The 16,820-nt window shown below is 45.3% G+C and overlaps 2 protein-coding genes across 5 annotated transcripts; one reads left to right on the top strand and one right to left on the bottom strand.

The window, feature by feature from the left end:
- Positions 1–4,701: 4,701 nt before the first annotated feature.
- LOC137805620 (uncharacterized) lies at positions 4,702–5,433 on the bottom strand. Its single transcript, XM_068605562.1, has one exon. The coding sequence runs from the start codon at positions 5,431–5,433 to the stop codon at positions 4,702–4,704; it is 732 nt and encodes a 243-aa protein (XP_068461663.1).
- An 8,334-nt stretch (positions 5,434–13,767) lies between these two features.
- LOC137826440 (glycine-rich cell wall structural protein 1) lies at positions 13,768–15,365 on the top strand. Of its 4 annotated transcripts, none has more exons than XM_068632418.1 (2): positions 13,768–14,560; positions 14,603–15,365. In XM_068632418.1, the coding sequence occupies exons 1-2, from the start codon at positions 13,819–13,821 to the stop codon at positions 15,190–15,192; spliced, it is 1,332 nt and encodes a 443-aa protein (XP_068488519.1). In that variant the 5' UTR covers positions 13,768–13,818; the 3' UTR covers positions 15,193–15,365. The 4 variants fall into 4 exon arrangements, with proteins under 4 accessions (XP_068488519.1, XP_068488510.1, XP_068488527.1 ...); XM_068632409.1 differs by having other exon boundaries at positions 13,768–14,278; positions 14,318–15,365; XM_068632426.1 differs by having other exon boundaries at positions 13,768–14,263; positions 14,318–15,365.
- The last annotated feature ends 1,455 nt before the right edge of the window (positions 15,366–16,820 follow it).

Consider the following 16,820-nt stretch of genomic DNA (forward strand, 5'->3'; position numbering starts at 1 on the left):
CGCCTTGAACAGACTAAGGGCGGTGTCCTCCACACGCCACATGAAGATGAAGTTACTAGACCTTAGCGGCAAGGTGATAGTCATCAAGTCAGACCAGGAAGAAGCCCGAAAATGCTATGAGAATAGTTTAAAAACAAAGAGAGGCATAGTCATGGTGATTGAGCGACCACCTGTCTCAGATTCACCTACAGAATCAGAGTCGTTGGGAGAGGCAACGCCCGCGGAGTCCACGCCAGTCGAAACCGCTTTAGGGGCGACGCCTATAGAAGACACACAAAGGGAAAGAAAGAATGGCGAGGCCTCGCCAATGGAAGGAGTACACGGAAAGGCCCCGCCCCCAGATGAAGCACCAAGGATTGTATGGGCTTACCACACCACGCCTCAATCCTCCACCATGGAGACGCCCTTCGACTTAGTATATGGATCGGACGCCACGGCCCCAATGGAGATCTGCGAGAGCTCGCCCCGTTTTCTGGGGTTCGTGGAGTCCAACGACGAAAGGAGGGTGAACCTGGACCTGACAGATGGAGCTAGAGAAGAAGCGAAAATCAAGGTTGAAGCTGCGAAAAGAAGAGTGGAGCGCCAGCACAAGCTCTAAAGTGAAGCCGCGTCAATTCTAGGTTGGTGAGTCGGTCATAAGAAAGGCTCACCCTGACGAGTTGGAAAACAAGTTATCTTCAAAGGGAACGGTTCATGTAAGTTAGAGACTCTAGAAGGAGGCCTCATCTCACGTAGCTGGAATGCGGTGAATTTAAAGTTTTATTTCAGTTGATGTTATTCCAGTTGAAGTTTGTAAAGGGGACACTCTTTTTCCCTTCTGGGGGTTTTTTAATGAGGTCACCCGAATAAAGAAAAGAGAAGTTTAAAATGTTTTTGCTCTAGTTTTTCCCTTATTCGAATGAAAGATCAAAGGTTAAAGAAACAAAGACAAAAACTTGAAGCGCCACCAAGATGAGGCGTCGCCAAGATAAGTCGTCGCCTAGAGGAGGTGTCGCCAAGATGAGGCACTGCCAAGATAACGCGTCGCCAATATAAGGCGTCTTCAAGATAAGGTGTCGCCAAGAGGAGGCGTCGCTAAGATGGCGATGCCAGGATAAGGTGTTACTAGAACAGGGCGTCGCCAGCACAAGGCGTTGCCGCCAGGTACTCAAGCAAAAGTCAAGATCAGAGCAAGATAATAGATGTTCCGTCCGGTTGACCGGGACGTCTTCGTGCGCGAACTCAACCGTCAGCTAGGGACTCCTTCCCACTGGTTACCTGTGGATTCCTGCAAAAGAGAGGACAAAGAGGCGCCCTAGCGGCCATTTGCACTCCGACGCTAAAGTCAGCCAGCAAGAAACACCAAAACTGTGCACCTCCGTCTCTGAGCACCGCGTATGGCACTCTGAAGGTGGTAAAAAGAACTGTGTATATGTGTGTGTGTTTTCTCCCTCAGGCAAAGATCTTTCCCCAGTCCCTTGTCTGTAGTCTCAAAGCACGAGCAAGCAACTAGAGAGTTCTAGTGAATTTGCCAAAAGTTCGAACCCTATTTCCAACATTCTCCGCGCTATTTAAACTACCCAAGCATTTAAAGCGCCTTAACGCGCCTTTAATTGCAAATGTAACGCACTCAATCAGCGTATCTAATTAGAAAACGTAGCACATTTAAGACGTTGAAACGCTTGGGAGCCATTATAGTACCTGAATGTTCGAAACAGAAACTGTATTGAATGACTTTAATTACCTGGCACCTGACTAGAGGGTGTTTATATTCTAACATGGCTGTCATACACGTGGAGGGCCTCACGACGCCATGACCCCATCTGGGGGCGTTTCTACGTGTGAGTCCTCCTGCTTGGGAGTGCTACTGCGCTAGGGGTGACTTTTTGGGTGCCAACTCATGCCCCCAATTATCTAGTCACTTACTTTGAGAGCGTATCTGCCTTCCTCTCGTACCCTGCACCCGGCTACCCTGGGCGTGACCTTCCTCTTCAGTCGTATCTGTCCCAAAGGCGTCTCTGGGGCGGCAGGGGTACTTCACGAGTCAGGCTGCCCTACACTGGTGCTATTACTATGGCCTTGAAGCCACCTTTTCCTTCTCTTTATCACTGCCCCGGGTTATCGGGACCTGAGGCCTCCCCACGGCGTCGCTCCCTCCATGGTCTTTCCTACCCATGGGTATCGGGGAACCACACTGTGATTGTCTTGCTTTAGTACTGTTTGAGCTGGCGACGCCCTGGTTGGGCGACGCCTTCATCTAGGCGACGCCTTGCCTTGGCGACGCCTCTTCTTGGTGACGCTGGCACTTAGCGTCTCTTCACCTATGCGACGCCTGGTGTTGACTTTGACCTCTGGCGTTGACTTTGACCTTGACTTAGTCAACGCCCGGGTACGGGACGGTACAATAGGTATGTCTAGTACAAGTTAAAATCCGAGAGCCTAGTCCTTGATCAGGGGTAAAGGGATTCCTCCGGGACGCCCCCTCCTCAAGTATGAACAACTAGCCCCGGTGTCGGATATCACTATAAGCTAAAATCCGGGAGCTTGGTCCTTGATCAAGGGTTGAGGGATTCCTTCGGGACGCCCCCTCCCCAAGTATGAACAACTAGCCCCGGTGCCGGATATCAGTATAAGCTAAAATCCGGGAGCTTAGTCCTTGATCAGGGGTTAAGGGATTTATACCGACCAAGTCATCAGGTGTGATGACGTGTCTAGCACGTGACTACGTGGCGCGTGTTTAGCATAACACGTGGACTAGAGAAAGGCGAGTGGTCCAGAAGCTAGTATAGTCGCCGCTCGTGGAAGCGTCGTGCTACAGCGTACATGGTCGGTTGTCGCTGAGATTGTATGACATCGACATGTTAGACAATGGACGACCGGGTGGCCTGACATCGCCGCGAGAAGCACATCGTCGGATTTCCCAGCAGGCTTAGTTAAGGCTGCTGGGAACTCAGAAGAGTAAGTCCAAGCGTGTCAGTCCAATAAGATGATTGTTGCGCTAGCATGGGGCATGGAGGTCGAGTAGGTTGAAGGGAACAGCTTGCCCATCAGCGACAGGATTCCCAGAGTGGACATTCGCTCGTGCCAAGGTTCCCCCAGCTAGAACATGCATGGTGTAGCAATAAGGAGGGTGCCACTAACGACAAGCAATGTCACAGAGATGGTGCACTTTGTTGCATCCGACACTCGCGTTGTCAGGGGGTGTTCCAGAGCATATTACGTGCTAGATTACTCCTTGAATAAGAGACTTAGCCGCGCGACTGGTTACTACACAGAAATAACGTTCAAGTTACCCCAACCCAGATGGCGACACGTGTAGGGCTGGATGCTACCTGCTATCCCAGTCAAGATGATGACACGTGTAGGGTTGGATACAGTGTGGAAATGGCGATCGAATTACCCTAGCTCAGATGATGACACGTGTGGGGCTGGATGCTACCTGCTATCCCAGCCCAGATGGTGACACGTGCAGGGTTGGATGCGAGCCACGCGTCCAAAAGCATAACGGCTTGGAAAGAGAAAAAACCTAGCTATAAAGGTAAACTTAACAGAATTTGCAGAGGTACGTTTTTCGTTACGGCTCATTGCTAGGGTTGTGTGGACTTTAGTACGGTTCTACAGAGTATATTTTTCTCTGAGTTTTGGGTGTTCGTGTCACTGACTTGAGCGTCAGAGCGCCACCGACCGCAGAGGCGCCACCGTGTGTTTTGCAGGTTCTGAGAGAGGCTTTCGTGGTGTGGACGAGAAGGGCACGTGGCGTGAAGCTGGTGAGCAAGATCGTGACGAGGCAACGCTCTTGCGCTAGGTCAACCGGCAGGAACAAGATTCCTTCGGGACGCCCCCTCCTCAAGTAGGAACAACTAGCCCCGGAGCCAGATATCAGTATAAGTTAAAATCCGGGAGCCTAGTCCTTGATCAGGGGCTAAGGGATTCCTTCGGGACACCCCCTCCTCAAGTATGAACAACTAGCCCCGGTGCCGTATATCAGTATAATTTGAAATCCGGGAGCCTAGTCCTTGATCAGGGGTTAAGGGATTCCTTCGGGAGGCCCCCTCCTCAAGTATGAACAACTAGCCCCGGTGCCAGATGTCGGTATAAGTCAGAAACCCGAGCACATAGTCCTTGAGCAGGGGTTAAGGGATTCCTTCGGGACGCCCCCTCCTCAGGTATGAATAGATGGCCCCGGTATCAGACGATAAATGTAAGCTAAAATCTGGCACAGGTGATATGAGTCCTCCTCGCCCTCGAGCGACGCTGAGGCTCCAGAAAAGAACAAATATAGTCCTCCCTCGCCTTTGAGCGATGTTGAGGCCTTAGTAGAGATCGAATCCCTCCTTGCCTTTGGGCAATGATGAGGCAGGCGACGCCTTCATAAGAAGGATTCCTCGCAGATGGAAGGGCCAAGCAGAATTCTGAGTGAAAGGATCAGGAGAAGGGTATACATCGCGACTGAGAGGCGGAAGGTAAGAGAAGAGATTACACGCTACCTACAGGGTTAGAATACAAGGCGATGAAGCGTGCATTGAAAGTGAGTACCAGCTACGCCTTTGGTATGGTAAAGAAAGCAGGAACAGATGAAAGAGCAAGAGAAGTTAAAAGTATACAAGCGTCTGTAAAGATCAATTTCGAATGGCATGTAAATAGACATAGTTAAGTGTCAGAATTAAAAGTAAATAGATGCAAATTTTCAAGAAGAAAGATGGAAATCTGTCAAACGGCCGTTCACTCCCCGAGGTCGAGAGGCACGACCTTCCCATCAACAATATGGTTAAAAGGGTTGCAGTTGGAGGTATCAATTCCTGGGTTTTCACAGGCGGCTTGAGCTAGGGCCTCCTGAAATCCCTCTGCAAAGGTGGCAGCCATATTATCAATGAGTTTCTTTCTGGCTTCCTCCAGTTTTTCTATGGTGGAGTCCCGAGTCTTCTTCTCCTCAATAAGCTCCTTGTTGGCCCACTCCAACTCTTCGATTGTGGAGTCTCCGGAAGGTAACTGCTTCTCGAGAACTTCCTTCTCCACTTGGAGCTTGTCCAGTTCAGCTTGGAACTTACCATGCTCAGATTGGAGAAGATTGAGCGCCTCCATTTTTGCAGTTAGCTCCCCTTCGGCCTTCTCCAGCATTTTCTTCTGCTGGGCCTCAGAAGCCCGCATTGCCACTTCAAGAGCAACGATTTTGGATTTAAGGAATGCCACCTTAGCAAGGAGCTCTGCGCCAGCTTGCCCTGCGTCGTGTAGACGTTTGCAGGCTTCTGCGTTAAGTTCCCCAGCACTTCTCAGAGAGGCCTTGTAGACTTCTTCTTGGCATGCCCAACCTTGGGATAGGCTCTCCTTCTCCTCCTTCAGTGTAGCCACTTCCTGTTGAAGGGCTTGGAGAGCGCTTGTCTCTTTAGTTTTGGCCCTGGCCTGAGCATGCCAATCAAGGGCAATGGCCAAGAAGGCCTCCAAATAATAAGGCATGCCTTCTCTCCTTTCGCTGGGGGAGCCTCCCGACGATAACCCCCCATTGAACCCCCTCATTAGTTGAATAATTGGAGGGGGAATAGCGATGATTTCCAGGCCAGCGGGAGCGGATGCAGAAGCAGCAGGTGCCTCAATTGGTGGTGGAGGCGGCGACGACTCAGTTCCGACGCCCCTTTCTTGGACTTTTGGCGGTGGCGGTGGGGATGTGGCACAAGGTGGACTATCCCTAAAAGACCCACCACCATGGGGGTAAGTGGTTGGTGGGGTGAAGGCCCTAGCAGCCCTCCTCCTCTTGAAGACTAGCCTGATGAGTCTTCATCATCAGACGGTATCTTCAGCACCCTTTTTCCTTTGACTCGGGGGGCTGGTGCAGGGGATGAAAGCCACGGCTAGGGGAACTGCGGCGATGGGCGGAGGCAAGTTTGGTGTTAGCAACGTATGGGGACTTTGTGGTGGTGAAGATGGACCTAGTGGGGTTTCGGAAGAGGTCGGTGTTTGAAAGGTCGATGGAGAAAGAAGGTTTGGTTCGGAGGATGGAGTATTGGAGACACTAGCCTTTGTGGGCGTTGCAGCAGGACGTGCTCTCAAGGACCTGGCCAACTCCGTCCTTGTTGCTGAATCCATCACTGACACTCCACCAGATAAATCAGAGAACAGAGATTAGAGCCAATGCCAAGTCAAGCAGGAAGCATTGGACACACAGCTAAACACAGAAATTTGGTGTTAGGACTTGAGCTCAAGATCAATTACAGAGTGTTAACTCCGCCACTGGCACAGATTTGCAGATCAACAATACAAGCAGATAAATGAAAATTAAAGTAGATAAAGAGGACACTCAGCAATAAAGGAAGCATGTTGAGAAGACAAGCATCATACGCATGGACTGGCGAAAGCACAGTTAAAAGGGGAAAGAGCAAAGAGGAGCAAGGAGCGAGTCTCCCTACCAAAGTATGAGGAGAGGGTGTGCACGTTAAACTCGCAAGCTATGAGTTTCAGTGTATCAAAGACAATCTTCAGGCCAGCCAAGGCCTCACACACCTCCCTATCAGCGGAGGATAGCTCTTCCAACGCTTTGGGTTTGAGCAGCTTGGGTTTCTCCACCCAATACAAAGGAAAGCCATCCAAGGTTGTGGGATCGTGTTTGGCGCAACACACCCTGAAGAACTTGCCTTTCCAGCCTTTATATGAGTTCTGAAAGAGGGAAAGGAGGATTCTGCCGGCGACCCTGGAAAAGCTCACCCAAAGGCTTTTCCCTTGTTTCTTCACTTCGAAGAAATAAAGAAAGACGTCTACGGAGGGTGGGATGCCCAGGTGCCCACATAGAATTTGGAAAGCCCGGACGAATGCCCAGCTATTGGGGTGTAACTGGGCGGGGGTTGTATTGATCTCAGTAAGTAACTCCCTCTCAAAGGGCGTAAAGGGAAGGCACACACCAACGCGCTTGAAGACTATTTGGTACATAAAAAAGAAGGGCTTCCCCCTCCTGGACCTATCGTCCACACAAACAGGTTCCCCGGGGGTGCCTTGACGGATGGAGATGTGAGCATCGTGGGTACGGCAGAAGGCATTGAAGTTGTATAGGAGCGGATCACCCCGGTGGTCCTCCACGTCTCTGATGGTTGTTAAAGTAGTTCACTCGTTCAGGAGTTCATCAGAAGCCCATGAATAGAGGGCCTTATAATCGACCCTTGGAGGAGGATTGGGCGTTACCTTTGTATGTGCCATAAATGGATGAAAAAGCTGAAGAAGAAGGAAAAAAGCAAAGGCTTAGTGAAGGAGGTTTTGAAGAAGTCAATGAGACGAAACCCTAGGAAATCCCACCCACGAGAAAGGTCCAGAAAAGGGAAAGGAACGAAGAAATTAGGAAGAAAAGCAAAGAAAACAAACAAAACAATGAAATACAGAAAACATAAACAGTCTCAGGTAGTTACAAAGGCAACACAGTAGAGGGAAGGAGTCATCGAGTAAAAAAAACCATACCTTTGTGGCTGAAAGTAGGGAAAACGCGAGCTTTCGTAGGGAGAAAGAGCGCAAAGGATGCAGAAGTTGCAGAGAAGATGATCAGTAAGAGGGGATGCGAAAGGGTGAATAGAACAGTAAGATGAGGCGCGGGATTTCAAAGACTTAAACGTTGCGACTGAAACGCAAGAGGCGCTAAATGGGCACCGTGCGATTAAGCCACGTGTCAAGAGATTAAGCGCTAACTTGAAGCGCAAGAGGCATCGAGCGCTGGCCGTGTGATTGAGCCACGTGTCAAGTGATTGGAGGGCCACCCAAGGCGTCACCTTTCTCGCTCAGAGAGTGTCACATCGTCAGAGCACTCGAAGGTACGTCACATCAGCGGTACGAAGAATGTCATGTCAGCAGTACGGAGAATGCCACGTAAAACAAAAGGGCGAAGCCTTAGTCTTTTCGCTGAAACAAGTGTCAACTCAAGACTGGGGGGCTTGTGTACCGTCCCGTCCCCGAGCGTTGACCAAAGGTCAAAGTCAACGGGTGGAAGGGCCCCTCGTGGACCCAAGGAAGAAAGTCAACAGATTGACCGCCTGAGGCATCGCCGGGTTAATGCGTCGCCAATAGGAAGCGTCGCCTTGCTAAGGCGTCGCCTAAGAAAGGCGTCACCAGGTTAAAGCATCGCCAAGTAAAGGCGTCGTCGGGTTAAGGCGTCGCCAAGACAAAGCACCAAGCTAAGACATCGCAAGGAGGCTTCGGGCCTCGATAGTTCAGAACAATAACAAAGAAAAGAGAAAGGTGGCCTCAGGGCCATAAGTTCTAGTACCAGTAAGGGGTAACCTGACTCGTGAAGTATCCACGCCACTGCTGGGAGACCCTGGGACAGATACAACCCATGAAAGGGCCACGACCAGGGGAGAACCACGTGCGTGGTACGAGAGAAAGGTAGATACACCCCCAGGGCAAGTGACTCGAGCTTAAAGCGCATGAGTCGGCGCCCAAAAAGTCACCTCACGCGCCAGATGCACTTCAAGGAAGGAGGACTCACACAATGGATTAACCCTAAGCTGGGTTACGGCGCTGTGAGGCCCTCCGCACAGAGTAACGATCAAGTTAGAAGGACATGTGGCAATTAGCACGTGCTCATTAAATGTTTCAATGAAAGTTTGCCAAGGTACGCGCTAATTCAGTTAAGATTCGAACGTTCCAAGGAATATTTTTATACGCTTTCAATGCGCTTTAACGCGTTTTAAATGCGAAAGGTGTATAAAAGGGGACCTTGGGACGTTTGGAAGGGGGACCGAGTTTTGACCTAATTCTCGGAGCCTACACAAAACACAAATCCTATTTGCTTTTGCAGCGTACCCACTGTGAACACAAGGCAATTAGTTCAACCTAGTTTTAGTATTCCAACACAGTTACTTTCGACCACCTTCAGAGGGTGTGTCACCTTTGATGTTTCTCGCTAGCTGACTTGATCGTCGGAGTGCAAACGGCCGCGAGGGCGCCCCTTTGGTCACTTCTTTTCAGGTGTACCGTCCCGTACCCGGGCGTTGACAAAGTCAAGGTCAAAGTCAGCGTCAAGGTCAAAGTCAACATAAGGCGTCGCCTAGGTGAGGCGACGCCAAGTGCAAGCATCACCAAGGCGAGGCGTCGCCAAGAGGAAGTGTCGCCCAGATAAGACGTTGCCTAGAGAAGGCGTCGCCAAGTCAAGGCGTCGCCAAGGTAGGGCGTCGCCAAGGTAAAATGTCACCAGAGCAAGGCATCCACAGTGTTGCTCCCCGATACCCATGGATAGGAAAGACCATGGAGGGAGTGACGCCATGGGAAGGCCTCAAACCCCGATAACCCGGGGTAGCCATAAAAGGAAGAGAAAGGTGGCTTCAAGGCCATAGTACTAGCGCCAGTGGAGAGCAATTTGACTCACGAAGTGCCCATGTCACCCCAGAGAGGCCCTTGGGATAGATACGACTCATGAGCCCAGGGTAGCCAGGTGCTGGGTACGAGAGGAAGGTAGATACGCTCTCAAAGCGAGTGACTAGATGTTTGGGGGCATGAGCTGGCACCCAAAAAGTCACCCCTTGCGCCAGATGCACTCCAAGGAAGGAGGACTCACACGACGAAATACCCCTAAGTTGGGTCGCGGTGCTGTGAGGCCCTCCACGTGTAATAGCAGCCAAGTCATAACAGAAACATCAATTTGTCAGGTGTAAGGTAATTAAAGCTATTTAAATTAAAGTTTACATTTCGAGCGTTTAAGGTACTTTAAATGCTTCGAGCGGTTTAAACGTCTTAAAGGCGCTGAACGTTTCACAACCTTAAATGCGCTTTAAGACGCTTTAAATGCGAGAATCGTTTAAATAGAACCTGGGATGTTGGAAACGGGGTTCAAACTTTTGGCAAATTTCCGCAGAATGCACTCTAGTTGCTTGCTCGAGTCTTGAGGCTATGCACAAGGGACTAGAGAAAGGTTGTTTTCCAGAAGGAGAAAAGATACACAATACACAGTTTCGTTTACCACCTTCAGAGTGCCATTCACGGTGCTCCGATACGGAGGTGCAGAGTTTTTGGTGTTTCTTGCTAGCTGACTTGAGCGTCGGAGTGCAAACGGCCGCTAGGGCGCCCTTTTGTCCTTCTTTGCAGGTATCCACAGGTAGCCAGAGGGAAGGTGTCTGTAGCTGACGGGCAAGGTTGCGCACAAAGACGTCCCAGGTCAACCGGCCGGAACATCAGGTATCACGGACGGAGCATAACGAAGGTGCCCTAGCTCGTGAGGACAAGCCACACGCAAAGACGATCCCGATCAACCGGCGGGAACAAAAACAATTACAAAAGAGTCTGGAACAGATTACACCTGATTACAAGAAATAACAGTTGTTCCTAATCCACTCTTTAACCAAAGCACAGCTCAAGGAAATCTTGCTTTCTTGAATCCAAACTTTCACTCAAAATCTTTTATGAATCTCTTTTCTCTCTTTTTCAAATAGGAAGGGTAATCACAACTTCATATTAAACTAGCCGTTTTATTCAGTTAAACATGATCCAGAATAGTTTGTAAATAACTGAAAACAAATTTAACAGTTTTATGAAAAGCTGTTAAGAAATTCAAAAATCAACCGGTTGAAATGTCGATTTAACCGATTGAATGGGTTTCGACAGTTAAGTCAATCAAACACAATGTTAGTTTATTAGATAATTCATAAAACATATGTTTTTTTATATTAGTTTCGTTTCATTTAAATAAATATTTTTCGTTATATAATAATTTTTTAAATTTTTTTCTCAACTCGTTTAATATGGTTTACTCAAATTTTGAAAGTATCTTTTCTTTCAATATTTAAAAATAATAGATATTGTAGTTATAAATTCCAATTACATATGTTATTGATTTATTTAATTACTTTAATATTTATACAATTATTATGTAATACTTCATTTTATGATTTGTATCATTATAATTTATTTCTTAAAAGTTTAAATTGAAAAAAGAAAAATATGAGTTTTTTTATAGTTTTATTTCATGTAATTAAATTATTTAATTAGAGCAAGTATGTAAAAGGAAAATTGAAAGTGATGAATATAAACTCTTACTTTAAAAAAACCTAAAAGTTTTGTTAAGACCCTTTGTCCACTAACACGGACTTGATGTTGCAGACGTGGCATTGAGGGAGGTGTGACAGTAGATTTTTGTAATTTTGATGGAAGTGATGTGGCACTGAAGGCAGTTTTGTAAGAGTGTAAGGGTTTAGCATTAGAGAGGGTGCGAAAGCGGGAGGGTTTCGAACGAAAGAGAAGGTCGAACGAAAGGGAGAAAGAAGCAGTGGCCTCGTTAGAGAGAGGGAGAAAGAAGCATCGGGAAGCACGAACCAAGTAGTAGAACAAGCGAAACACAAACCATAAACGTTTTTCTTGTGCGGCCGCCACTACTTCTTTGTTTGTTGTTCATGTTTTCAACGTCATTGGCTTCACTCATCAATTAAAACTAACCCTATATTACATCGGTTACTCGAGCCAACCGATGTTAATATATGACACAACTTCCTGCAGGCCTACTGTCACAGCCAAAGTGGTTATTCGTGTGTGTGTAAGTGGTCACCTGTGTTATATTTATGGTCACCAAATCTTCACAACATCAACTATCTCAAATGAGCCAGGAATTACCTCTTCATCACTCCCACAACATTAAAAACTCACACTTCTCAATCACTTTCAATTTCGTCATTACAACCCTTTGGGCTAACCACGTGGTTACCGATGGCAAAAATGAACACCCACTCTACCAGAAATAGTTACCCAACCAGAGGTTCCTCCACATGTACTGGCACACGAAAAACTGGTTACTAGTGTGCCTGTAAGTATCACTTTTGTGACGTTTATGACCACCCACTCTTCATGAAAAAAAAAATCAAAAAGTTTTTAAATATTGGTCATATATTACACTAGTTAGATGGCTTAACCGGTGTAATATGGGCCATATATTACACCCATGACAGAATTGGATACCCACCCTACCTAAACCCAGCCACAGGTTCCTCCACATGTACTAGTACACGCAAAACTGGTTACCCGTGTGCCAGTAAATGGTAACTTCTGTGACGTTTATGACCGCCCACTCTTCATGAAAAAAATTCAAAAAGTTTTTTAATATAGGTCATATATTACACCCATGACAGAACTGGACACCCACTCTATCAGAACTACTTACCCAACCACAGGTTCCTCCACATGTACTGGCATACGCAAAACTAGTTATTCGTGTGCCTGTAAGTGGTCACTTTTGTAACGTTTATGACAACTCACTCTTCATGAAAAAGAAATCATTTTTTTAAAATATTTGTTATATATTACACTGGTTAGATGACTTAACCGATGTAATATAAGCTATTTTGAGTAAAAAAATATATATATTACAGGTTGTTACTAAGAACCGGTGTAATATATATTTTTTACCCTAATTTGAAGTCTGCATCTCACTGCTCATTCGCGCTACTACCATATTTTGAATTTTTCAAATGTGTATTACTGTGTAAACCGTATCAATATACAGTGTCAATATATAATGACTCTTTAAATAAAAAAGAAATATAATTAAAGATGCAGTGCTTCTTCCATTACCATGTTCACTACGCCAAAATAAAATAGAATTTGAGAGAAATGAAAGTGAACATAAAGTAAAGCAATAATGTGATTGTTTTTCTAATATTTTTTTTATCAGCGAATAATAAATAAATAAAACGAACCTATCCCAACTACTTTTATCCAATAGTCCAAAGACACCAAAAGAAAGCGTTTAAGCTTCTACAACTATGTGACACTCCTGCAATAGAAATAATAATTTAAAAGCTGCTTTCTAATATTTGATAGTTTAATTTGGTGAGATATATAAATGGATGCCAGGCACACAGATTTGGAGATCAAAACAAAATTCCACCGGGCATTAAATTTGCATCTGCCAAGCACATGCACTGGTTCACCAAATCACATCTTTCATCCAAAACTTTGATGAATCTTTCTATAAAACTTCAATTTTCTGTGTGTGAGGACTGGGGTTGGGCCCATGATCTTTACTATACGTACTTTGCCTAACCCGAGTCAACTCAGATTTTTAATTAGTTTTAATTTCAGACTATACGTACTTTGCAATTCACTTCCACTGGTCGGCAAACGCTTCCGAAGCATAATAAAGCCCAACTAACCCACTAATTTTAATAGTGCTGAATTAAATTTATCTAATTTGGGACTCTCATTTCACAAGCTAACTAACTGCTATACTATATCACTGCTGATAAAAAAAACTGCTATACTATATCGGATTATGCAGAAAAACGTATAAATATCTTTTCCAAAATCTAATATAATTTATAGAGATTAGATCATAAACATCCATGCAACGTCTTTTCATTAAAATGCTGACATCATAACCTATAACCTATCAAGTACACTTGTGCTTATTGTGTATAACAATTAAGGCACACATGATGAATGAGAAAAGAGAACAAATTTCATACACCGACATAAAGACAAGTTGCAGAAATAGAACTAGAATTTGCCCATTGAATGAAGCACAAGAATGGCATATAGGCAATGCCAAGCATAGTCAATGGGAGAAAGAGTATAGCGGACATGATAAGTAATGGTAACAAATTAGCTATGGCCATCTGTGATCTAGTTTCATTGTGTCAGTGAGTGGTACAAATTTTTGAAGGGTTGCTATTTACTTGTTCAGTGTGAAATGAAGGTTCGCCAAACACGCGATCAATAATTGTGAAAACGGTGTGCATTAAATGTCGCAAACAGTTAGTAGTTGAAACCAATTAAAGTCACAGAGAGGGTCCAGCTCGTGATTGTGATATGGATCCTCTGGGTTATAAAAACCTCTTCACACTTCTTCAAACTTCACCAACGTGAGTGAGTAGATAGCAATTAAAAATGTTGCTAAGGAACAAAAGATTAGGTTTGTTGTTATTGCTATGTGCTCATGCTTTTGTGGCCAATGTGGTTGCAAGGGATGTAGCAACCGTGAAAAATGATGAAGAAAAGAATATAGGTTTTGGGAAGGGAGGTGGGTTCGGTGGGGGTGCAGGAGGCGGTGGAGGGTTGGGAGGAGGGTTTGGTGGAGGAGGAGGCGCCGGTGGAGGGTTTGGCGGTGGTTCTGGAGGAGGGTTTGGTGGAGGTGGTGGGGCTGGAGGTGGGGCTGGGGGAGGACATGGGATTGGAGGAGGTGCTGGTGGTGGTGTTGGAGGTGGAATTGGCAAAGGTGGAGGTTTAGGCGGTGGAGGTGGCTTTGGAAAAGGTGGCGGTGTTGGAGGTGGCATTGGCAAAGGTGGAGGTTTAGGTGGTGGTGGTGGCTTTGGAAAAGGTGGCGGTGTTGGAGGTGGAATTGGCAAAGGTGGTGGTGGTGGCTTTGGAAAAGGTGGCGGTGTAGGAGGTGGAATTGGCAAAGGTGGTGGTTTAGGTGGTGGTGGTGGCTTTGGAAAAGGTGGCGGTGTTGGAGGTGGAATTGGCAAAGGTGGCGGTGTTGGAGGTGGCATTGGCAAAGGTGGAGGTTTAGGTGGTGGTGGTGGCTTTGGAAAAGGTGGCGGTGTTGGAGGTGGCATTGGCAAAGGTGGAGGTTTAGGTGGTGGTGGTGGCTTTGGAAAAGGTGGCGGTGTTGGAGGTGGAATTGGCAAAGGTGGCGGTGTTGGAGGTGGCATTGGCAAAGGTGGAGGTTTAGGTGGTGGTGGTGGCTTTGGAAAAGGTGGCGGTGTTGGAGGTGGAATTGGCAAAGGTGGTGGTTTAGGTGGTGGTGGTGGCTTTGGAAAAGGTGGCGGTGTTGGAGGTGGAATTGGCAAAGGTGGTGGTTTCGGTGGTGGTGGAGGCTTTGGAAAAGGTGGCGGTGTTGGAGGTGGAATTGGCAAAGGGGGTAGTTTAGGTGGTGGTGGAGGCTTTGGAAAAGGTGGCGGTGTTGGAGGTGGAATTGGCAAAGGGGGTGGTTTAGGTGGTGGTGGCGGCTTTGGAAAAGGTGGCGGTGTTGGAGGTGGAATTGGCAAAGGTGGTGGTTTAGGTGGTGGTGGTGGCTTTGGAAAAGGTGGCGGTATCGGAGGTGGAATTGGCAAAGGCGGAGGGTTTGGTGGGGGATTTGGAAAAGGTGGTGGCATTGGAGGAGGAATAGGCAAAGGTGGAGGATTTGGCGGTGGTGGAGGATTCGGTGGTGGTGGCGGTGGCGGTGGCGGGGGAGGTGGAGGTGGTGGTGGTGGATTTGGCGGAGGATTTGGAGGGGGAGGTGGATTTGGCGGAGGCGGTGGTGGAATTGGACACCACTGAGCATTGCCGACGTTGCATGCATATTTCAACGTGTTTGCATTAGCCATGATGATTGGTATAGAAGATATAGTACGAGTAAAAGAGAATTATTTATGTACTACTCTCCTCCTCCCTTTTCTTTAATAATCAATGTGTAATCTTTAATAAGACATGTTTACTCTTTTTCTCTTCAATCACCACTCATAACTTACAATCTTCTGTATTTTGTGATATGTGATAACTATTTTTAATGAACCAACTCATATATATATTAAAAATTGCTATGTTTAGCCTACCATGCTATTGTTCAATAATTTATATTTAATTTTACCTTAATACAATAAATTCTAAAAATTTCTAACTTTTTTGTAGAATTTGATTAGTATTTATTATCCTTTCTTGTCATTCCTTGTTCTAAACAAAGTAATTTTTTTATTTTAAAAAACTGTTTCTAAATAGATAATAAATTTTAAGTTGAAAAATTGATTTCAATAAAAGTCTTTTTAAGCAACACTCTCCAACTTAAGGAACTGTAGAAAAATATATAACTACAATGGAATATAATACCTTTACAACCGCATAAAAAATCAAACAATTACTTAAAATCCATATTATAATAAAATAATATAAATTGATAATTTATAACTTTTAGTTTTCTATATATATTAATTTTCCTAGTTTCATTATTTTAGCTTGGAGTCTCCCTTTTTTTTTTTCTCTTATTTTATCTGTAACTTTTTTGACAATCTCGTACCAATATAATATATTTTTAAAAGATAATTTGTCTTTTCTTACGTTATTCTTTTAAGTATAATGACACTTTTTAGGATAGTGGGAAACGATTTTGATACTATATTAAGAAGTGTACTTTAAACATAACTCAATCTTATAAAATCGGTTTATAAGATGAAGTTTATACAATATTAAATGTTCTTATCTCCAGGCAATGTGAGATTTTAAATACCCGTCATGTCGAGACTATCAACTAGTGCGTGAGACTATATATTATGGATGGTCTGATAATGGTTCGATCAACAAGTAACGTGATAACTCCAACAAACTCTCGTTAAGATGAATTCTAAATGGTTTTGATACTATATTAATAAATGGACTTTAAGTCACTAGTGCAAAATGAAGAAAAGAATGCTCTTTATTTAGTGCGGCTTTGCGCTTAAACGCATTCGTAAAAAACGCGGTGACATTTTTGAAACTAATTTGATTTACAAATGCAGTTGTTTGTATAGCCGTATTTGTAAATCAAAGCGTTTTGATTTACAAATGCGGCTAAACATAAAACCGCACTTGTAAATCAAAGCGCTTGATTTACAATGCGGTTTTACGTTTAGCCGCATTTGTAAATCTTTTTTTACCCTAAAGTTTTGAAGCGCGCCACAAACTTTCATAGTTTCTTTCCCCGCTTTGCCTTTGGTTTGCATTGTTCCTGCGCTGGCCTTTCGTTCATCTCTTCTTCTGCATCTTCATTATATTGTGTCAATGTAAGTTTCTTGAATCGTTTTCTTCCTCTCCATCTCCGTCGAAGATACTGTTCTATTGACATAGAACACTAATTGAAAAATCCTAACCATTCCAAAATATATAATGGGTCGAAATTAGATGAATTATGTTCGTATAAGTGACGAGTACGAAAG

The sequence above is a fragment of the Phaseolus vulgaris genome, chromosome 11, assembly GCF_000499845.2.
Source record: "Phaseolus vulgaris cultivar G19833 chromosome 11, P. vulgaris v2.0, whole genome shotgun sequence".
Taxonomy (NCBI): domain Eukaryota; kingdom Viridiplantae; phylum Streptophyta; class Magnoliopsida; order Fabales; family Fabaceae; genus Phaseolus; species Phaseolus vulgaris.